The sequence below is a fragment of the Erinaceus europaeus genome, chromosome 6 (assembly GCF_950295315.1).
Source record: "Erinaceus europaeus chromosome 6, mEriEur2.1, whole genome shotgun sequence".
NCBI classification, from domain to species: Eukaryota; Metazoa; Chordata; class Mammalia; order Eulipotyphla; family Erinaceidae; genus Erinaceus; species Erinaceus europaeus.
Genome location: NC_080167.1, coordinates 1,544,857 through 1,567,369, shown reverse-complemented (window position 1 = coordinate 1,567,369; position 22,513 = coordinate 1,544,857). Strand labels below are relative to the sequence as shown.

Genomic DNA, 22,513 nt, shown 5'->3' with positions numbered 1-22,513 from the left:
TTCTTCACTCTCCTTTTATTATTTTTTAATATTTATTTATTTTTGTTGCCCTTGTTTTTATTGTTGTTGTTCCTGATGTCCCTGTTGTTGGATAGGACAGAGAGAAATGGAGAGAGGAGGGGAAGACAGAGAGGGGGAGAGAAAGACAGACACCTGCAGACCTGCTTTACCGCCTGTGAAGCGACTCCCCTGCAGGTGGGGAGCTGGGGGCTCGAACCGGCATCCTTACGCCCGTCTTTGAGCTTTGCACCACCTGCGCTTAACCCGCTGTGCTACCGCCCGACTCCCTCTTTCTTTCTTTTTAAATATTTATTTATGCCTGTTTGTTGCCCTTGTTGTTTTTCATTGTTGTTGTTGTTATTGTTGTCACTGTTGGACAGGACAGAGAGAAATGGAGAGAGGAGGGGAAGACAGAAGGGGAGAGAAAGACAGACACCTGCAGACCTGCTTCAATGCCTGTGAAGCGACTCCCCTGCAGGTGGGGAGCCGGGGGCTCGAACCGGGGTCCTTAGGTCAGTCCTTGCGCTTTGCGCCACGTGCGCTTAATCCGCTGTACTACCGCCGGATTCCTCACTGTCTCCTTTTAAAAAAACATCACTTATTTATTTTTGCCTCCAGGGTTATTGCTGGAATCAGTGCTGGTACTGTTAATCCACTGCTCTTGGTGGCCATTTTTTTCTTTTTTCTTTCCCTTTCTTGTTTTATTGGACAGGACAGACAGAAATTGAGTGAAAGGAGAGATAGAGGGGGGGAGAGACAGAGAGACACCTGCAGACCTGCTTCACCACTTGTGAAGCTTCCCCCTGTGGGTGGGGACCCGGGGCTCGAACCAGAGTCCTTGCGCAGGTGATGGGTGTGCTAACTGGGTGCACCACCACTCAGTCCTCTCTCTCACGCTCTCCTTAATGGAGGTATCTTTGCGGTCCGGGAGGTGGCACAGTGGATAAAACAGACTCAAGCGTGAGGTCTTGAGTTCAATCCCCGGCAGCACAAGTACCAGAGAGATGTCTGGTTCTTTCTCATCAATCAATAAATAAAAATAAAATAAAAAGGGGGCCAGGCGGTAGCGCAGCGGGTTAAGCGCACGTGGCACAAAGCGCAAGGACCGGCGTGAGGATCCCGGTTCCCGACCTGCAGGGGGGTCGCTTCACAGGCGGTGAAGCAGGTCTGCAGGTGTCTGTCTTTCTCTCCCCGTCTTCCCCTCCCCTCTTGATTTCTCTCTGTCCTATCCAACAACGACAACAATAATAGTAACAACAACACTGATAAACAGCAAGGGCAACAAAAGGGATAAAAAAAATGGCCTCCGGGAGTGGTGGATTAGTGGTGCAGGCACCGAGCCCCAGTGATAGCCCTGGAGGCCTAAAAAAAAAAAAGGATTAAAATAAAATAGAGAAATCTTAAAAAAAAAAATAGGGGGCTGGGTGGTGGCACAGGAGGTTAAGTGCACATGGCACAAAGCGCAAGGACCTGCATGAGGATCCTGGTTCCAGCCCCCGGCTCCCCACCTGCAGGGGAGTCACTTCACAAGCGGTGAAGCAGGTCTGCAGGTGTCTGTCTTTCCCCCTCTCAATTTCTCTCTGTCCTTTCTAGCAACGACAGCAATGATAACAACAACAACAAGCAACAAGGGCAACAAAAGGGAAAAACAGCCTCCAGGAGCAGTGGATTTGTAGTGCACGCACCGAGCCCCAGCGATAACCCTGGAGGCAAAAATAAAAATATAAATAAAAAATAGACAGCCTCAGGAATTTGTGGGACAACTTTTTTTTAAATAGTGAATTTTTAAAAAGTATTTATTTATTTATTCCCTATTTTGCCCTTGTTGTTTTTTATTGTTATAGTTATTATTGTTATTGATGTCATTGTCATTGGAAAGGACGGAGAGAAATGGAGAGAGGAGGGGAAGACAGAGGGGAAGAGAAAGACAGACACCTGCAGACCTGCTTCACCGCCTGTGAAGCGACTCCCCTGCAGGTGGGGAGCCAGGGGCTCGAACCGGGATCCTCCTGCCAGTCCTTGCCCTTTGCGCCCTTAGCGCTTAACCCGCTGCGCTACTGCCTGAGTCCCGACAACACAGCTCTTAAGCTTCACTGCACAGCTTCATAACCCCACTGCAGTAGCGCTGGAAGGAGACGCCAATGTCTGCTCACTACCCCCACCCCCAGCAGTCAAAGGGACAAGCACACAGAGGGTCAGAAAGCATGCGGAGGGCACCTGCCGTTTATTTTACACGTTTACTTTATTTTTCATTTTATCTTGCCATTCCAAAGCAGCGTTCCCCCAGAGTGCACAGAGCTGCCTCACCAATCCAGGCTGCGCCCACATCAGATGGCAACTAGAGGAGATACAAAGCCGGGCGCGCCGCCACCGCCTTGGGGTCCGGGGCTTTTCCCAGGGGCTGGCGGTGACTGGTGGTGGTTTGAGCCGCCGCTCCCCGCCAAACTTGCCCCCAGGTGCAGCCAGTGCTCTGTGGTATAAGGCTGGGTGCAGGCCTAGGTGCTGGGCTGGGGTGCAAGTGGGGCCGAGCCCCGACTTCAGGCAGGGTTGGCACAGCGAAGACACTTTCAAGGTCCCATATCTCTAGGCTGTCCCAGGACCACCTCGCCAAGCAGACAGCACCCAAAGAAGCCCCCTGGCTCACATCTCGGAAGTCAGCGAGGGGAGAGAATGTTCTCACAGCACTTTTAAGAGAATCCAAGATGGGGGCCTGGCGGTGGTATACCCAGTAAAGCGCATATTACCACGGGCAAGGTCCAGGGTTCGAGGCACCTGCACCCCACCTGCAGGGGGAAGCTTCACAAGTGGTGAAGCGGGTCTGTAGGTGTTTCCATGTCTCTCTCCCTCTCTCTTTTTTTATATTTATTTATTTATTCCTCTTTATTGCCTTTGTTGTTTTATTGTTGTAGTTATTATTGTTGCTATTGATGTCGTCATTATTGGGTAAGACAGAGAGAAATGGAGAGAGGAGGGGAAGACAGAGAGGGGGAGAGAAAGACAGACACCTGCAGACCTGCTTCACTGCCTGTGAAGCGACTCCCCTGCAGGTGGGGAGCCGGGGGCTGGAACCGGGATCCTTAAGCAGGTGCTGCACTTGGCGCCATCTGCGCTTAACCTGCTGCGCTACCTCCATTAAAAAATTTTTTTGGGGGGTAGGACAGAGAAATTGAGAGAAAAAGGGGAGATAGAGAGGGAGATAGACACCTGCAGACCTGCTTCACCACTTGTGAGGCGACCCCCCTGCAGGTGGGGGACCCAGGGCTTGAACTGGGATCCTTGAGTAGGCCCTTGCACTTTGTATTATGTGCGCTTAACTCAGTGCACCACCGCCCAGCCCCTCTCTCTTCCTCCCCTTCCCCCTCCATTTCTCTCTGTCCTGTCAAAACAAATAGAAGGGAAAAATGGGAAAAATGGTCACTGGGAGCAGTGGATTTCTTAGTGCCAGCACTGAGCAATGACCCTGGTGGCAAAAATAAATAAATAAATAAGGTTTCCAAGTCCACAGCTGACAAGGGACATGGTCCAGGGTCCGTGAAGCAGACTCAACACCTGGCAGTGAGGGGCCTCTGCCGTCACACAGGCAGCGTGAGGAGCCGGCACCCAGCAACCCAGCACGGAGTGGTGGAGGCCAAGAGCCAGGCCGGCTCCCCCACCAAGAGGGGTGAATGCTGCCCCTCACCGGGGCCTGGAGCCCTTACAGACATAACGGCACCTGAGAAAGAAAGTCTACACATGGGAAGCTTTCTTCAAAAGTGGTGTCAAGATGCCGGCACAACTGAGCCGGGTCCCCAGGCTGAAGGCGGGATTGCCTGGGGCCTCATGAGCATCCCTGGAGGGCTGCCTGCCCAGCAGGAAGGCACTGACAGGCACAGGGCTGCCGGCACATTTAAGGCTCTGGGTCCGAAGGGAGGTGAGGTGGGCCAGTGACACGTTCCTATGTGGGTGGGGCCCGGGTCGCCTGAGGGTTGGGTGCTGCCTCCCTCACCTGCCCGAGGAGGCTGGTGTCACCCAAGGGTTCCTCCTGGCCCACGTCAACTAGCTGATCACCGAGCGAGAGGGGAGACTCCCCAGGGCCCGTGTCACAGGGGCACCAGCAGACGCAGCTCCGGCTCGTAGAGGTCGGGGACAGTCCCCGCCGCCGAGCTGACCATGTGCACGCTGTTCCGGCCCAGCAGCTGCAACTCGTAGCGGACCAGCTGCTCCCAGAAGCCCAGGTTGGGCCGGATGATGGGCCGACAGGCGCGGGCCCAGGCGTGGGCGTCCCGCAGCGACAGGCCTTGGTGCCTCATCAGGTAGGCCAGGCAGAGTGCGGGCGAGCGGCTCACACCCGCCCCGCAGTGCAGCAGGGTGCGGCCCCGCCGCTGCTCCTCGTCGTGGATGAAGTCGGCCACCACGTCGAAGAAGTCGCAGAGGCGAGCGGAGGGGCTGTCGGCCACCGGCACCCGCAGGCAGCGGAGGGCACCGAGCCGGGGTGCTACCGCCTCCGCCGCAGCATGGACGCGGACCACCGCCGTGATTCCCTGGGCTGCCAGCAGGGCCTGGCTGCGGGCAGCCGCCCCACCGCTCAAGTACAGGCTGTGGGTGACCCGCGAGAGGCCGCTGACCGAGGGCCGGCGGGGTGGGGCCGGCAGGGGCAGGGGGGACGGGGACGTCGGTGGCGTGGGGTTGGGGGCTGCGTCCTCCTGCTGGGCGGGCTCCACGCTGGAAGGAAGGGGGTGCTTGCAGTGAGCTCGGCTCGGCTCGCAGGCCGGGCACCCGGAGCAGACACAGGACGGCCACCGTGGGCCACGGGGTGGCCCTCGAGGCAGCACTGCCCCGGTGGAGCAGACACACTGCCCTCTGCAGGGGCCTGGGCTCGAGCCCTTGGTGCCCACCTGCAGGGGGGAGGCTTCGTGGGTCTCTCTCCCTAGCTCCCCACGCCCCTCTCAACTGCTCTCTGTCTTATCAGATTCAAAAATAAAAATGTCGACAACAAGGGCAACGAAAGGGAAAAGGTGGCCTCCAGGAGCAGTGGCTTCGTGGTGCAGGCACCGAGCCCCAGCGGTAACCCTGGAGGCGAATGAAATGAAATGAAATCCAATCCAGATGTAGATCCCAGGGATGGCCGAAGAGCTCACTGGGACAGCGCGCTGCCTGCCGCTCGCACAGCCGGGTTCCGACCTGACCCCCCCCCCCCCCACTGAAGGAAGCTCCGGTGCAGTGGTGTGTCTGTCTCCGGAACCCTCTCGACCTTTTTTCCTCCGTGTGAGGAAACAGAAGTCATCCTGAAGCAGTAAAGCCCCGGGTGGGACAAAAACAGGCAGGAAACCGCCTCCAGGCTGCGGGACAGGCTGAGCTGGGGAGCTTGCCGCCTAAGGGGTGGGGACCCACGTCTCCCTGAGTCTGTGGCTTTGCCCTCCTCGCTCCTGCCAGCTTCCGCCCCCCAGGACCAGGACCAGGACCCTGCACAGACCCCAGCACCCGGCACCCGCAGCACGGGCGCCACCAGATGAAGCGCAGGGCTGGGGACCAGGCTGGGGATGGGGTCACCCTGCACACACACAGCCGGGAACAGCGGCCCGGCCCCGCAGAGCTTCACTCACCCGCCCGGCGCCCTGGCCTCCATCCCGCGCCTCTGGCCTCCTCTCTTCCCGCCTGTCACAGGCAGCTCCTCTCTCCCTGTCGCGAAGTAGGTCTTGAGAGGAAAAGAAAGAAAGAAATGACATCTGTAGACGTCGCTGCTGGAGAGCGATGGGGGTGGCGCTGGTCTCACCCCCCGCAGCCTCAGTCCTCCCTCCTCTGGCCATGGTCTGCGGTGGGCATCTCCGATCCACACTCAGGGAAACCGAGGCAGAGCTGGGGCCCGTGTAGACTTTCCAGGACATGTCCATTCTGTGAGGACATGCACAGGGGCAGGGGGTGGACACGGGGAGGGTGCGGGGCATGGTCATCTGCGGGTGGTCACCTGGGGGTGGTCACCTGAGGGGGTGGTCACCTGGGGATGGTCACCCGGGGGTGTTCACCTGGGGGTGGTCTCCTGGGGGGTGGTTGCCTGAGGGGGTGGTCACCTGGGGATGGTCACCCCAGGGTGTTCACCTGGGGGTGTTCAACTGAGGGGTGGTTGCCTGAGGGGGTGTTCACCTGGGGGTGGTCACCTGAGGGTGGGTCACCTGGGGATGGTCACCCGGGGGTGTTCACCTGGGGGTGGGTCTCCTGGTGGATAGTCACCTGGGGATGGTCACCTGGAGGTGGTTGCCTGAGGGGGTGGTCACCTGGGGGTGGGTCACCTGGGGATGGTCACCCGGGGGTGTTCACCTGAGGGGTGGTTGCCTGAGAGGGTGTTCACCTGGGGGTGGTCACCTGAGGGTGGGTCACCTGGGGATGGTCACCCGGGGGTGTTCACCTGGGGGTGGGTCTCCTGGTGGATAGTCACCTGGGGATGGTCACCTGGAGGTGGTTGCCTGAGGGGGAGGTCACCTGAGGTGCTCTCCGTGGACGGTCACCCCTGGGGTCGGGCTCGGTCGGCCCACAGTCCAGCCTCCGTCGTCCCGCGGGAGCTCAGCGCCCTCCCCGCCCCGGTTTCCGGGAGGCCCCGCGCCCGTCTCCCGGGCGACGCGTCAGGCGGCACGGCGGCCGCCGAGGGACAATCCCGCCCGCCCCGCCCCGCCCCGCCCTCTCCTTGTCGCCGGACGCTCTCCCTCGGGTCCGGGCGGGTCCGCCATGCCTGGCGTCGTGCTGCGCGTCCCGGAGCGGCCCGCGGAGACGGAGGACGAGGGCGCCCGGCGGAACAAGCCCTCGGTCAGCTGGAGCCTGGCCGCGCCCGCCGCTCGCGCGCCCGCAGCCTCGTCCCCACGCGCCGGCCGCCCGGAGCAGCGCGTCTCGGCGCGTCCCCAGGTCACGTTCCTGCAGCCGCGCACCGCGCAGCCGCTCGTGCTCTTCAGGTGACGCGCGGGCCTCGGACCCGGACCAGGGACCCGACTCCCTGGACACCTCGGACCCTCAGACCCTCAGGCCCTCAGGCCCCGACTCCCTGGACACCTCGGACCCCGGCGCCACGGGCTCCCACTCCTCGGACCTTCAGGGCCCGACGCCCCTCAGGCTCCGACTCCCCTCAGGCCCCGACTGACTCCCCTCAGGCCCCGACCTACTCCCCTCAGGCCCCGACTGACTCCCCTCAGGCCCCGACTGACTCCCCTCAGGCCCCGACTGACTCCCCTCAGGCCCCGACTGACTCCCCTCAGGCCCCGACTGACTCCCCTCAGGCCCCGACTGACTCCCCTCAGGCCCTGACTGACTCCCCTCAGGCCCTGACTGACTCCCCTCAGGCCCCGACCTACTCCCCTCAGGCCCCGACCGACTCCCCTCAGGCCCCGACTGACTCCCCTCAGGCCCCGACTGACTCCCCTCAGGCCCCGACTGACTCCCCTCAGGCCCTGACTGACTCCCCTCAGGCCCCGACCGACTCCCCTCAGGCCCCGACTGACTCCCCTCAGGCCCCGACTGACTCCCCTCAGGCCCTGACTGACTCCCCTCAGGCCCCGATCTACTCCCCTCAGGCCCCGACTGACTCCCCTCAGGCCCTGACTGACTCCCCTCAGGCCCTGACCTACTCCCCTCAGGCCCCGACTGACTCCCCTCAGGCCCCGACTGACTCCCCTCAGGCCCCGACTGACTCCCCTCAGGCCCTGACTGACTCCCCTCAGGCCCTGACTGACTCCCCTCAGGCCCGGATCTACTCCCCTCAGGCCCCGACTGACTCCCCTCAGGCCCCGACTGACTCCCCTCAGGCCCCGACCTACTCCCCTCAGGCCCCGACTGACTGACTCCCCTCAGGCCCTGACCTACTCCCCTCAGGCCCCGACTGACTCCCCTCAGGCCCCGACTGACTCCCCTCAGGCCCCGACTGACTCCCCTCAGGCCCTGACTGACTCCCCTCAGGCCCCGACCTACTCCCCTCAGGCCCCGACTGACTCCCCTCAGGCCCTGACTGACTCCCCTCAGGCCCCGACCTACTCCCCTCAGGCCCCGACTGACTGACTCCCCTCAGGCCCTGACCTACTCCCCTCAGGCCCCGACTGACTCCCCTCAGGCCCCGACTGACTGACTCCCCTCAGGCCCCGACTGACTCCCCTCAGGCCCCGACTGACTGACTCCCCTCAGGCCCTGACCTACTCCCCTCAGGCCCCGACCGACTCCCCTCAGGCCCCGACTGACTCCCCTCAGGCCCCGACTGACTCCCCTCAGGCCCCGACTGACTGACGCCCCTCAGGCCCCGACTGACTCCCCTCAGGCCCCGACCAACTCCCCTCAGGCCCTGACTGACTCCCCTCAGGCCCCGACCTGACCTACTCCCCTCAGGCCCTGACTGACTCCCCTCAGGCCCTGACCTACTCCCCTCAGGCCCCGACTGACTCCCCTCAGGCCCCGACTGACTCCCCTCAGGCCCCGACTGACTCCCCTCAGGCGCCGACTGACTCCCCTCAGGCCCTGACTGACTCCCCTCAGGCCCCGACCTACTCCCCTCAGGCCCCGACTGACTCCCCTCAGGCCCCGACTGACTCCCCTCAGGCCCCGACCTACTCCCCTCAGGCCCCGACTGACTGACTCCCCTCAGGCCCTGACCTACTCCCCTCAGGCCCCGACTGACTCCCCTCAGGCCCCGACTGACTCCCCTCAGGCCCCGACTGACTCCCCTCAGGCCCCGACTGACTCCCCTCAGGCCCTGACTGACTCCCCTCAGGCCCCGACCTACTCCCCTCAGGCCCCGACTGACTCCCCTCAGGCCCTGACTGACTCCCCTCAGGCCCCGACCTACTCCCCTCAGGCCCCGACTGACTGACTCCCCTCAGGCCCTGACCTACTCCCCTCAGGCCCCGACTGACTGACTCCCCTCAGGCCCCGACTGACTCCCCTCAGGCCCTGACTGACTCCCCTCAGGCCCCGACCTACTCCCCTCAGGCCCCGACTGACTGACTCCCCTCAGGCCCTGACCTACTCCCCTCAGGCCCCGACTGACTGACTCCCCTCAGGCCCCGACTGACTCCCCTCAGGCCCCGACTGACTGACTCCCCTCAGGCCCCGACTGACTCCCCTCAGGCCCCGACCTACTCCCCTCAGGCCCCGACTGACTCCCCTCAGGCCCCGACTGACTGACTCCCCTCAGGCCCCGACTGACTCCCCTCAGGCCCTGACCTACTCCCCTCAGGCCCCGACTGACTCCCCTCAGGCCCTGACTGACTCCCCTCAGGCCCCGACCTACTCCCCTCAGGCCCCGACTGACTGACTCCCCTCAGGCCCTGACCTACTCCCCTCAGGCCCCGACTGACTGACTCCCCTCAGGCCCCGACTGACTCCCCTCAGGCCCCGACTGACTGACTCCCCTCAGGCCCCGACTGACTCCCCTCAGGCCCTGACCTACTCCCCTCAGGCCCCGACTGACTCCCCTCAGGCCCCGACTGACTCCCCTCAGGCCCCGACTGACTCCCCTCAGGCCCCGACCGACTCCCCTCAGGCCCCCACCTGACCTACTCCCCTCAGGCCCCGACTGACTCCCCTCAGGCCCCGACTGACTGACTCCCCTCAGGCCCTGACCTACTCCCCTCAGGCCCCGACTGACTCCCCTCAGGCCCCGACCTACTCCCCTCAGGCCCCGACTGACTCCCCTCAGGCCCCGACTGACTGACTCCCCTCAGGCCCCGACCTACTCCCCTCAGGCCCCGACTGACTCCCCTCAGGCCCTGACTGACTCCCCTCAGGCCCCGACCTACTCCCCTCAGGCCCCAACTGACTGACTCCCCTCAGGCCCCGACTGACTGACTCCCCTCAGGCCCTGACCTACTCCCCTCAGGCCCCGACTGACTCCCCTCAGGCCCTGACCTACTCCCCTCAGGCCCCGACTGACTCCCCTCAGGCCCCGACTGACTCCCCTCAGGCCCCGACTGACTGACGCCCCTCAGGCCCCGACTGACTCCCCTCAGGCCCTGACTGACTCCCCTCAGGCCCCGACCTACTCCCCTCAGGCCCCGACTGACTCCCCTCAGGCCCCGACCAACTCCCCTCAGGCCCTGACCTACTCCCCTCAGGCCCCGACTGACTCCCCTCAGGCCCCACTCCCCTCAGGCCCCGACTGACTCCCCTCAGGCCCCAGACCCCCTGCCCATGAGGGATCTCCCTGGAGGCTGGGCCCACACTGCCCGGCTCCATGGGCTGTGGTCCCAGCAGGAAGCCCTGAAACTCTGAGCCCACGTCTTTCTGAGGGCTTGCTTGCTCCTTTGACAGAGTGAGGAGAGACGCCCCAGAGCAAGGGCCATGGGGGGTGAACCTGGGATCTGGAGCCGCAGGCAGGAGCCCCCCCTCTCCCACCTATTTTCTCTTCTCTATTATTTTTTAATTTTGACTTTTTAAAATTATCGTTATTTACTGGATAGAGACAGCCAGAAATTGAGAGGAGGGAGAGACAGAGACGCCTGCAGCCCTGCTTCACCACTCATGAACCTTCCCCCCCAGGTGGGGGCCAGGGGCTTGAACCTGGGTCCTTGTGCACTGTAATGTGAGCGCCCAACCAGGTGCGCCACTGCCTGGCCCCCCTTCTCTAACTGGCCGGTCCTGAGGTAGCGGGTCCTGAGGTAGCAGCCAGGCCAGGCAGGATGCCAACACTCCAGCCCGTGGCCACAGCGCCCCGTCCACATGGACTTCAGCCGGCTCATCTAGGCGTGGCTCTTTCTTTTTCAACTTGTGATTTTTTAAAAAGATTTTCTTTATTCATGAGAAAGTTAGGAGGAGAGAAAGAACCAGACATCACTCTGGTACATGTGAGGCCGGGGATTGAACCCAGGTCCTCTCCTTGAGAGTAAATGCTTTATCCACTGCGCCACCTCCTGGACCACTGCGTGGTTCTATATTTATGTGTTTTCATTTATTTATGCATTTGCCTCCAGGCTTATCGCCGGGGCTGCGTGGCTGCTGTGGATCCACTGCTTCTGGTGACTTTCTTTCATTTTCATTTTTTTATTGGATAGGACAGAGAGGAATGGAGAGAGGAGGGGAAGACAGAGAGGGAGAGAAAGACAGACACCTGCAGACCTGCTTCACTGCCTGTGAAGCGACTCCCCTGCAGGTGGGGAGCCAGGGGCTCGAACTGGGATCCTCGCACCAGTCCTTGCTATGTACACTTACCTGGTGCGCCATCACCCGGCCCCCACGGTGGTTCTTTTTAAACAGGCAAAACTGTTTAAAAGTATCTGCTAACCCGCTCACCAAGAGTGAGACCTCAGTGCTGACGCTACCCATTGTCGGCCTGGTCCTCACTTGGGTGGCATTTCATCTAGGCTCACCCAGGGTACCAGGCGCCACTCCAGCTCACCTCCACCTCCCCCCTTCCACCTCACACCCTCCAGAATCTTCTTAAACTTTGCTCCACTGCAAACACCTCTAACTTGTTTTTTCCTTTTTAAAGATTTTTGTTTGTTGATTTAATGAAAGAGAGAAAGATACAGAGAGAGACCAGAGCCCTGCTTAGCTCTGGCTGATGGTGTTGGGGATTGAACCAGGTACCCCAGAGCCTCAAGCAAAACCATTATGCTGTCTCTCTCCCAGCCCACACCACTCATATTTCTAGACTTGCCCCAAATCCCCTTCCCTTAGATTCCCTGATTCCACTAGCCAACCGGATCTCTACCCAGATCTTTATTTTCCTGCCTGCTGCTTCTGAGCCCCCTGCCCCACTCCATTCCTCTGAGACCTAAGCTTGGAGCCAGCCCTCTGCCACACTGTCGCTTTCTCTGTGGACAGCTCTGGGTGGCTGCGGACACTTCTCTTGGGACCCACTCTGGGCATCCAAGAAACAGTCCTTTAGTTCAGTTTCCACAAGAAGAAGCCCTGCCTTACTCACGTGATGAGCAGTTTCCGTGAGAAGCCTGGGGAGGCCCACCCACACCCTCACATAGCCCCACTGACTCGGGCCCTGCGCCAGCCCCGGCTCCTGGCTCCTGGCTCAGGCTGTGCCGTCTCCCTCCCTCCTCCAGCTTACTGAATTCCAGTGAAGCAGCTGTGAAAAAACTTCTACCCAAGAGCCACTTATCTCGAGTGATTATTCGGGACAACCTCAGTGCACAGCGAATCTACGAGATGGAGGTAAAGCCGGCGTTTACTTCAGAGCATGTCAGTGACCCCTCCCGGCCTTCTTCCTCCCTCCCACCTGGACAGGAGACCCCAGCTCTGGGGGTGGACATGCAGCAGTGCAGCTCGAGCCCCTCCTGTGGAGGCCGCGGCCGGGCTGGGCTGCTGCTGGGCCGAGGGAGCCTGGATGACGACACCATGTCTCCTGGCTTTATGGCATGTCCCCTAAAGCGCATCTTATTAGGATGGACAATGGATTCCAGCTTCTCCCTCAAAAAGAAGTCTTGGTTACAGAGTCTGGAGTGGCATCTGCATTATTTGTCAGTTTTCTTTAGGGATTCCCTTTTCCAGAAGAAAACCGAGACTTTAAATTTTATTAATATTTTTACTAGAGAAGATGAGAACTGAGATTTTTGACATTGGTATTAGTAGTCTGTTTTTTCTTTTAATAAGTATATTTAGGGGCCAGGTGGTGGCGCACCTGGTTGAGCACATGTATTACAATGTGCATGGGCCCCAGTTTGAGTCCCCGGTCCTCACCTGCAAGGTGGAAGCTTCACATGTGGTGAAGTGACAGTTCTCCCCCCCCCATTACCCCCTTCCATCTTGATTTCTGCTGTCTCTATCCAATAAATAAAGATAATAAACTTAGATTTATTTATTTATTTATCAGTGAGAGTGACAGGAAAGAAGAACCTGACATCAGTCTCGTACATGTGCTGCTGGGGATCAAACTCAGAACATTGTGCTTGAAAGTCCAATGCTTTCCACTGAACTACCTCCCGGACCACTTTTTTGTTTATTTTTCTTTTTTTTTTTTACTATTTATTCCCTTTTGTTGCCCTTGTTTTATTGTTGTAGTTATTGTTGTCATTGTTGGATAGGACAGAGAGAAATGGAGAGAGGAGGGGAAGACAGAGGGGGAGATAAAGACAGACACCTGCAGACCTGCTTCACCGCCTGTGAAGCGACTCCCCTGCAGGTGGGGAGCTGGGGGCTCGAACCAGGATCCTTATCCCAGTCCTTGCACTTAACCTGCTGTGCTACTGCCTGACTCCGTTTGTTTTTCTAAAGCACTAGTTCAGCTCTGGCTTATAGTAGTACCCAGTGTTGAACTTGGGACTTCATAACCTCAAGCATTATTCTACTTTTCTATTGGAACAAGGAAGGGTTTTGGTTTTGATCAAAGCCTAAAAGCCCCAGAAGAGGCTGGCTGCTGTCACCTGGCAGGCCCTGTTAGTCGCCTCACTGAGTTCCTCTAGTATCTGCGTGGGGCAAGCACTGTGTTGCACCTAGGAAGAGACTATGAGCACATGCTGTTTCCTTTATTTCTCTGTTTATTCCTTCTTTTACCAGGACTAATGGTGAAGCTCGGTGCCATCTTTCCTTTTTATTTTTTTTCCCTTTTTCTTTTATTTAGTAGGACATAGAAAAATTGAGAGAGGAAAGGAAAGTTAGATGGTAAGAGAGAAAGACAGATAAGCTGCAGACCTGCTTCACTATGGAACTTTCTCCCTGCAAATGGAGACTGAGAGCTTGAACCCAAGTCCTTGCCCGTGGTAATTGGTGTTCCGAGCCAGCATGCTATTGCCTGAGCCAATTCCATGCTTGTTTCTTTTTTCTTTCTCTGTTTCTATCTATTAGTGAGGAAGAGAGAACCAGAGCATCTCTGGCATGTGCAGTGCCAGGAACTGAACTCAGGGCCTCATGTTTGAGGGTCCAACGATTTATGTGATGTGCCACTTCCCGGGCTACAAATATGCCCATTTGTTTATTTATTTATTTATTTATTTATTGCCACCAGCTTTATTGCTGAGGCTTCCTACCAGCACTACGAATCTACTGCTCCTAGCAGCCATTTTTCCCTTTCTGTTTGATGGGACAGAGAAAAATTGAGAGAAGGGGAGAGAAGGATAGACACCTGTAACCTGCTTCACTACTTGTGAGGCGTCTCCCCTGCAGGTGGGAGTGTGAACTCGAACCTGGGTGTTTGCACATGGTAACGTGTGCTCAACTGAGTGCGCCACTCCCCTCACCCCCATGCCTATTTCTTAAAGCCCAGCAGGCAGTGGGGTTTGAGCTGCTGCCCCTTAACTCTGTGAGTGTCTTTCCATGGTCCAGGGCCAACTTTGGGCTGAGCCACAGTAACCTGAGGCAGAAAAAGTGGAGGTTCTTAAAGCCTGCAGGGACCATGAAGAGGTCTCCCATGGAGGGAGGAGGGCAGGACACTTCTGCTCTGCAAAACGCGCAGTGGACCTGCAGTGGCGTAGTGTGACCTCAGAGCCCGTGATGTGGGGGACAGCAGGACTCTTCCTTCAGTGGCCAGCAGCATCTGCTAGGCCACTGCACCAAAATAAAAGGGGACCCTCTTAGTGCACACGCTACCTCACCGTAACGTGGAGACTGAGTTTGATGCCCAGAACCACGTGGGAGCACTGTGGCACCAGGAGGAAGCTGCACGAATGGTGCTGTGGAACCAGAAAGTAAACTAACAAAACAGTCAGCGTGGGAGCAGCAGAGTCCCACAGGCACGAGCCCCCAGACGACAGGGACGAGGGAGGAGAAGCACGAGAGGCCTGGTCAGCCTCCAGCCTCCAGAGAGCACAGCACCGCCCTCTGCCTGTGAAGTCCTCCGTCCGTCCCTCCGAGGGCAGGCGCAATCTGTCTCCATGACTTTAGCAGCTGGTGCCTCCCTTTGAGGCCCTGCCTGTGGCACTTGCACTCAGAGTCCCCCTGAGAAAGGCCTGGCAGGGCCTGGGATGGCTAGTCAGGTGCTCGAGTCCTCCTTCAGGCCTCTGCTCTGTGGTGGCCATGCTCTGTCCACTTGTATTTCCAGAGAACCTCTCAGCTCAAATGCTCCTGTGTGGTGGCTGGGGTCTTGAACCTGAGTCCTTAAGCATGGTAAAGTAGACGCTATTGGGAGTCGGGCGGTAGCGCAGTGGGTTAAGCGCACGTGGTGCAAAGCGCAAGGACCAGCTTAAGGATCTCGGTTCGAGCCCCCGGCTCCCCACCTGCAAGGGAGTCGCTTCACAAGCGGTGAAGCAGGTCTGCAGGTGTCTATCTTTCTCTCCCCCTCTCTGTCTTCCCCTCCTCTCTCCATTTCTCTCTTTCCTATCCAACAACGAACGACATCTATAACAACAAGGGCAACAAAAGGGGGAAAAATGGCCTCCAGGAGCAGTGGATTCATGGTGCAGGCACTGAGCCCCAGCAATAGCCCTGGAGGCAAAAAAAAAAAAAAAGAAAAGTATACGCTATGCCCAGCGAGCTATCTCCCAGCCCCCTAAGGTCTATTTATTTATTTATTTATTTATTTATTTATTTATTTTCTCTCCTCCTCTCTGTCTTCCCCTTCTCTTTCCATTTCTGTCCATCCTGTCCATCAACAAAGATAATAGCTACAACAATAAAACAACAAGGGCAATAAAAGGGAATGGACAAAATATTTATTGGATAGAGACAGAAATCAAAAGGGACAGACACTTGCAGCCCTGCTTCACCACTCGAGCTTTTCTGCAGGTGGGGAGTGGGGCTTGAACCTGGGTCCTCACACATTGTAATGTGTGCTCAACTGGGCTTGCCACCACCCGGCCCTTTATTCTTTATCTGTGGCAGAGAGAGAGAGGCCGAGAGAGGAGATGTCTCTACCCGCGGAGCTCCCACGTGATGCTGGGGCTCAAACCCAGGGCCTCATGCACAGCAAGGGGTGCGCTCTGGCCCCAGCTGCCCTTCCTACAGCTGCGTAGGCCTTGCTGAGCTCTGTGGACCCGGCAGCATGTTTTGCTGTGGAAGGAAGGGCTCAGGGAGGCAGAGGCGCCTCAGCTGCTCTGCTGCTGGCCAAACCTCAGCTGCTCTGCTGCTGGCCCTGCCGAGATGCCGTCTGTTTGCAGGGACTCCTGAGGACCCAGCTTGGGTGGGAGGATTTAGGGGCCGAGGCAGTCCGCCTCCCCAGGGTCCCAGGAGGGGAGGAGTGCCAGGAGCGCTGCAGCAGACACAGCATCAGGGTCTGGAGGCCCTGAGTCCGGTCCCGGGCCTCACCTGTGCAGGGTGAAGCTCTGGCACGGTCGGCCCTTCCTCTGCGTCCGCATGTCCGCGCGTCCACGCGTCCACGTTGTGTAAAGGGGGGAGAGCGGAACTGCGTGCGCCCGAGCCAGTAGGAAAGGAGTGCGAGTCGAGGAGGGACCTGTGTGACTGCAGAGGGCGCCAGGCAGAGCCTCGAGCCTGCACCTGGGCAGCACAGTGCCAGAGCAACGCTCTGTTTCTCTCTCTCACTAGTAAGTGAGCCGCTCTTCAAAACGGGGGAGCTGGGGAGACAGCATAATGATTCCTCAAAGGACTCATGATGGAGGCTCAGGTCCCAGCTTTAATCTCCAGCACCAGCCAGAAAACTGAGCAGTGGTCTGGTAAAAGGAAATGAATAAAGAGGAAGAGAGGATTTCTCTCTCTCTGATTTATTATTATTATTTATTATGGCAACAGTTAAAGAAGGGGAGGGGCAAGACACAACCAATCTTCAAAAAGTGGAGTCCAGGTCACAATTGGCTCCTGTGGTCTGCGAGGTGGCACAGTGGACAAAGTGGTAGACTCACGAGCATGGAGTCCTGAGTTCCATCCTTGGCATCACGTGTGCCAGAGTGATGATTTGGTTCTCACGTTGGTAAATAAATGGAAAGAACTATATATTTTTTAAAAACCTGCTTTCTCTCTTTAAAAATTTATTTTGGGAGTCGGGCTGTAGCGCAGTGGGTTAAGCGCACGTGACGCAAAGTGCAAGGATTGGTGTGAAGACCCCAGTTTGAGCCCCTGGCTCCCCACCTGCAGGGGAGTCGCTTCACAAGTGGTGAAGCAGGTCTGCAGGTGTCTGTCTTTCTCTCCCCCTCTCTGTCTTCCCCTCCTCTCTCCATTTCTCTCTGTCCTGTCCAACAACAATGACATCAATAACAACGATAATAACTACAATAAAACAAGGGCAACAAAAGTGAAAATATTTAAAAAAACCTTTAAAAATTATTTTATGCAGGGGTAGATAGCATAATGGTTCTGTAAAGAGACTCTCATGCCGGAGGCTCCAAAGTCCCTGGTTCAATCCCCTGCATCACCATCAGTCAGCTGAGCAGTGCTCTGGTAAAATAAATAAAAGTAAATAAAAATTTATTTTACCAGGGAATTGGGCGGTAGCACAGCAGGTTAAGCTCACGTAGCACAAAGCACAAGGACTGGCTTAAGGATCCCGGTTCGGGCCCCCAGCTCCCCACCTGCAGGGGGAGTCGCTTCACAGGCGGTGAAGCAGGTCTGCAGGTGTCTGTCTTTCTCTCCCCCCTCTGTCTTCCCCTCCTCTCTCCATTTCTGTCCTATCAACAACAACGACATCAATAGCAACAATAACTACAACAACAATAAAAAAGGGCAACAAAGAGGGAAAATAAATATAAAATTTTTTTTTAAAAAATTTTATTTTACCAGGATACTCCTCAGCTCAGACTTATGGGAGTTCTGGAGAGTGCACCTGAGATCTCAGAAACTCAGGCATGAAAACCTTTTGCAGCCTGGGGAGATGGCATAATAGTTCTGCAAAGGGAGGGTGTAGTAATGGCTGTGCAAACAGACTGTCATGCCTGAGGCTCCGTCAAGACCCAGGTTCAATCCCCCACACCACCATAAGCCAGAGCTGACCAGGGTTCTGGTCAGTCAGTTGGTCTGTCTGTATATCTGTCTGTCCATCTATACTTTTCACTCTGTCTCTCATTAAAATAAAATAAGGGGGCCGGGTGTTGGCGCACCAGGTCAAGCGCACATAGTATAAAGCGCAAGGACCGGCGCAAGGATCCCGGCTAGAACCCCTGGCTCCCCATTTGCGGGGGGTCACTTCACAAGAGGGAAGCATATGTCCATCTTTCTCCCTCTCTATCCCCCCCCCAATTTCTCTCTGTCCTATCCAACAACAACATGGAAAAAATGGCCACGGAGCAGTGGATTCATAGTGCTGGCACCGAGCCCCAGCAGTAACCCTGGAGGCAAAAAGTTATTTCCAGGTTGGGGAGACAGCATAATGATTATACAAAGTTTTTGTTTTTTCCAACCCTGAAAATAACTTTTTAAAAAGCAAGCTCCCGGGAGTCGGGCTATAGCTCAGCAGGTTAAATGCAGGTGGCGCAAAGCACAAGGACCTGCATACGGATCCCGGTTCAAGCCCCCCAGCTCCCCACCTGCAGGGGAGTCGCTTCACAAGTGGTGAAGCAGGTCTGCAGGTGTCTATCTTTCTCTCCCCCTCCTCTCTCCATTTCTCTCTGTCCTATCCAACAACAACGACATCAATAACTACAACAATAAAGCAACAAAAGGGAATAAATAAATAAATATAAAAAAAAAAAAGCAAGCTCCCTAGCTGCAGCTGCCAGAAGTACCGCAAGGAGTATCTAGCTCAGCACCTCCATTTTACAGAGAGGGAGACTGAGGCTGCAGTCCAGTGATTTGGGGCTGCTGGGCCTCGCCCCGTCAGGAGCACAGCCACCTTTCGCTGTGAAGCACTTTCTCATCTGAACCTCACTTTTGTTTATCTTGTAAGATAAGAGCTTCTGACAAGACCAAGAGAAAGATGGGCTACTTGCACGACCACCTGAAAAAGAAGTTCATGACAGACCAGCTGAGAAAGCTGGGCCGCTGGAGACGGGAGTTCATGAATATCCGCCTCTACCTGGACAGCATCCGGCTGCACAAGATCCCACCCAAGCCCCCTTCCAAGGGGAGAAGCCACCACGTCTAGTCCTGGCAGAACCTGTGGGACATTTGCCCCCCAACCCCTGGAGCAATAAACAACAGGCAGAGCGCAACCCCCACCCCACGGCTCACTGTTCCTCCCCTGTGCCCACGTGAACCACGGAAGGCCTTGGCACCTTGGAGGGGAGGGCCTCGTCCTGTCACTGATGGTGTTTCTGAGCCGGGGGCCAGCCTGGGCACCAGAGATGTGAGCTAAGAGCCCTCCAGGTCACCGGCCAACCAGGTGACTTTGTGGGCTCGAAAGCTCTCTCTCATGCTCTGAGGGGCGTTGCAGGGGACCTTCCTGCAGGCCTGGCCTGAGGCTGCACGGGGTTTATCTAAGGGTCCTCAGTGGCTCTGTTCACGTAGTGGCTTCCCTTGACATCCCCCCCCCGCCCCTGTCCCTGGCCTGCCAGCTGTCCTGACTGCACCCTCAGCCCCCATGTCTAGAATGCTTGTCTGACGACCTCCTGCCTCCCCCCGACCCTCACCTTTTCCCCGCTGAGTCGAGGTCACCTGGCTGTATCCCCCCGCCGCCTCGGTAGAGAGGGACACTTCTTTGCTTTTCCTTGTGCTCACACCAGCTGCTCCCAGCTGCCCAGGCTGTGAAGGCCGGATGCCAGGAGGGTGGCCTGCCCATCTCGGCACACATGCTGGCAAGCAGAGCTGTCACCTGTGGGTAAATGGCCACCCTGCTCCTGCCCAGCAGAGTGAGGGCTAGCCCGTTGTTTTTCAGTGAGCCACCCCCACCCCCTTTTCAGACCGGGAAGTTGAGACCCAGAGAGGACACACACAAGTTAGTGGCAGGGGAGTGGAAGCAGGTGTCCTGCCGGTCTTGTGGATCACGGCTGTTAGGTAAGGTCCACAGTCCGCTCTGGCCCAGCGTCCGCAGCACCCTTCGGTAGGCCTTTGAGCTGGGTCTCAGGGCGCCCACTCTGAGAGCAGTGCTGGCTCTCTTACTTCCTGGGGTCCTAGGAAGGACCTCACTACATAAATGTTGGGGGAGTCCTTTGAAAAGTGAGGTCACCTGGTGTTTGTTGGGCATTATGCCAGCTCCCCCCTGCTCCATCGCTTAGCGCTGGGGTCTATTTACATAATCACTGTTTTACCTGAGACCCGCCCTGCCTGCAGGGCACTGGTTTAATCCCACTGGCTCACACTCTCTTTGTGCTCTGCCCCCTCTCCTAGTCACACCCTGTTTTCCACCATTTAATTCCCACTGGTTTGCACTCTCTTTGCGCTCCACCCTCTCTTCATCACACCCTGTTTTCCACCCTACTGTTTCCTTCTTGGCGAGTAAAAATACAGATTCTTTTATGATTCAACACATTGGACTGCCTTCTGGCTCCGCAAGTCCCAGAGTCTCTCTCCCTCCTGCGACGCTAGCCTGGCACGAGTTTCTGATCCCTCTCCCACGCAGCAGCCTGCCTAGGTTGGCTCCTGTCGAGTTCTCGCCAACCCAGAGAGCACGTGCCCGGGAAGAAGCACCCTCAGGCTCTCCTGGCAACCTGGGGCCTGGTGGTAGTGCACCCAGTTAAGCACATATATTACCAAGAGCAAGGAACCGGGTTCAAGTCCCCTGCTCCCCACCTGCAGGGGGAAGCTTCATGAGCGGTGAAGCAGGTTAGCAGGTGTCTGTCTCCCTCCATCTCTGTCTTCTCTCAATTTCCCTCTGTCCTCTCTAATAAAAACTAGAAAGGACAAAACAGAAAAAAATGGCTGCTGGGAGCGGTGGACTTGTAGTGCTGGCACCAGGCCCCGATGGTAACCCTGAAGACAAGAATAAAAGTAAGGTCGCCGGGCCACAAGGTCACAGAGGGGCAACCCTGGGCCCTGATGGGTCTGGGCCCGGACAGTTCCTACAGCGGCCCACAAGAGGGCAGCAGACGTGCGCTGTCTGGGGCCTGCTTGAAGGCTGTTGTGCTGTTTGCTGGTGACACCAGGCATGGGGCCCTGGACCCGGCCTAGCTGCTGACGCTGGAGTTCAGTGGGGCCTTGAGGGCTCAGGTGGCAGGGCCCAGACCTCTCTGCCTGCCCCAGTCACCCCTGGGCTCCGGCCCTCCGATGGGCCTCCTTGCAGTCTCAGGTGCAGACTCTGAGGGAGCTTTGTGCACATTGCGCTGCCCAGATCTGCGGCTGGACGTGGATGGGAGCCAGCCCTGCTCTGTGACCGGAAGAGGCAGGCGCACTCACCCGCCACGTGCAGCTCGCACGAGACACGGCCATGAGGAGCCAGGTGAGAGCCTGCGGTTTTGACGGCTGGGGGAAGCTGGGCTGTCTGCTCTGCTCCACCCTCTGCCCGCTGGCCTTATCCTCAAGCCCTCAGGGCTGCTGTGTGCTCGAGCTGCAGCCTCAGCCCGCTGGCCTGGGGGGAGTCACTGCTCCCTGGAATCAGTGTCCTCACCCCCAAAGCAGACTCATCATGGCACGGCCCTGCTGGCCTCAGTGGGCGATGTTGCCAGGAGCCTGCCACAGGGCCAGGGCCACAGCTCCACGCAGAGCACATGCTCCGTGCATTTGAGATCCTGGGCTCAGACCCCCGCATGCTCCCCTCCAAAAGCCAAGACTGTCTTGGAGCCTGGCCCCCAGGGATAGCCATGGGGGTGCCGGGCTAGCCTGAGGGTGTTTCTTTGTGCTCTCTGGGTTGGAGAGAACTCCACCAGAGCCAACCTAGGCTGCTGCTTACTCAGCGATGCGGGAGAGGAACCAGGAACTCTCGTGGCTGAACAACGGGAACGCAATGGAATGCTTTTATTGATCTGTTTTTAGATCTTCTGAGGCGGAAATGGCAGGCCGGAAAAGGACGTTGGTAGGATAGGGGGCTGAGCCGAAAAATAAAGCTTGAAGGTAGCTTCTAACCAGTGGGGATTAAACCAGTGCCCTGCAGGCAGAGCGGGTCTCAGGCAAAACAATGATTATGTAAACAGACCACAGCGTTAAGCAATGGAGCAGGGGCCTGGCGTAATCACCACCAGTGGGGGGTTGAGAGAACAGCCTGTTGCTTTTAAGGGTCAGAAGGCAGTGGTGTCCTCTGCTCTGAGGTGACACGGCACAGACACCTGGGCCTTCCCTGTCCCCTCCCAGCCCACCAGAGTTAGTCCCCTTACAGGAGGCAGACGGACTGAGATTCACCCTAAGTCAGTATTGAGGACCCCCAAGGGGACCTCATGGCAGCGGCACCCTGGGAAGCCTGGAGGTGACCATCCCCCAGCAGTGACAGAAGCTCTCCCGGGTAGTGCAGGGGGTGGCGCACACAGGCTCTCTCTGCCAGGAGAAGGCAGCCACAGGAAAGACTGTCCTTTATTTCCAAGAGCAAGTGAGAGCGCTGGGCAGGCCGGATCCCTAGGCACTTGCTTCCTTCCCACCTCTACTCGTGAGCCAAATCTCAGGATACTCTTCTCCAAGAGGCTCCTAGGTTTTCCACCTTGAGTCCTGCCCTGCTGCTCACCCCGCAAGGAAAGGAATTCAGCACCCCCAGTCCACCCCTGAGGAAATTCAGCTCTGAAACTTCCAGGGCCTGGCTCCTGCCCACCTTCAGGAGAATGAGACCCTCTTGCCCTCAGCTGCCAGGGTCAGCAGCTCTAGAGTGCAGAGTGGAGCGGTCTCCGTGGAAAACGCCGTGGGGATTCCTTTCCCAAGGTAAAGATGAACACTGACATGT

The 22,513-nt window shown here is 57.7% G+C and overlaps 2 protein-coding genes across 3 annotated transcripts; one reads left to right on the top strand and one right to left on the bottom strand.

Annotated features, from left to right (window-relative positions):
- Positions 1-2,195: 2,195 nt before the first annotated feature.
- Positions 2,196-5,721, bottom strand: DUSP18 (dual specificity phosphatase 18). 2 transcript variants are annotated; one of them, XR_009550357.1, is made up of 3 exons: positions 5,583-5,721; positions 3,986-4,701; positions 2,196-2,338 (listed from the first exon to the last, which is right to left on the bottom strand). XR_009550357.1 is itself a non-coding variant. In XM_007529305.3 (2 exons), exons 1-2 carry the CDS (start codon positions 5,603-5,605, stop codon positions 4,080-4,082), a joined length of 645 nt encoding a protein of 214 aa, XP_007529367.1. In that variant the 5' UTR covers positions 5,606-5,720; the 3' UTR covers positions 3,299-4,079. The 2 variants fall into 2 exon arrangements, 1 of the variants encoding a protein (XP_007529367.1); XM_007529305.3 differs by lacking the exon at positions 2,196-2,338 and having other exon boundaries at positions 3,299-4,701; positions 5,583-5,720.
- A 952-nt stretch (positions 5,722-6,673) lies between these two features.
- On the top strand, positions 6,674-18,931 carry C6H5orf52 (chromosome 6 C5orf52 homolog). Its single transcript, XM_007529304.3, has 3 exons — positions 6,674-6,920; positions 12,003-12,111; positions 18,662-18,931. Exons 1-3 carry the CDS (start codon positions 6,700-6,702, stop codon positions 18,857-18,859), a joined length of 528 nt encoding a protein of 175 aa, XP_007529366.1. The 5' UTR covers positions 6,674-6,699; the 3' UTR covers positions 18,860-18,931.
- Positions 18,932-22,513: the final 3,582 nt, after the last annotated feature.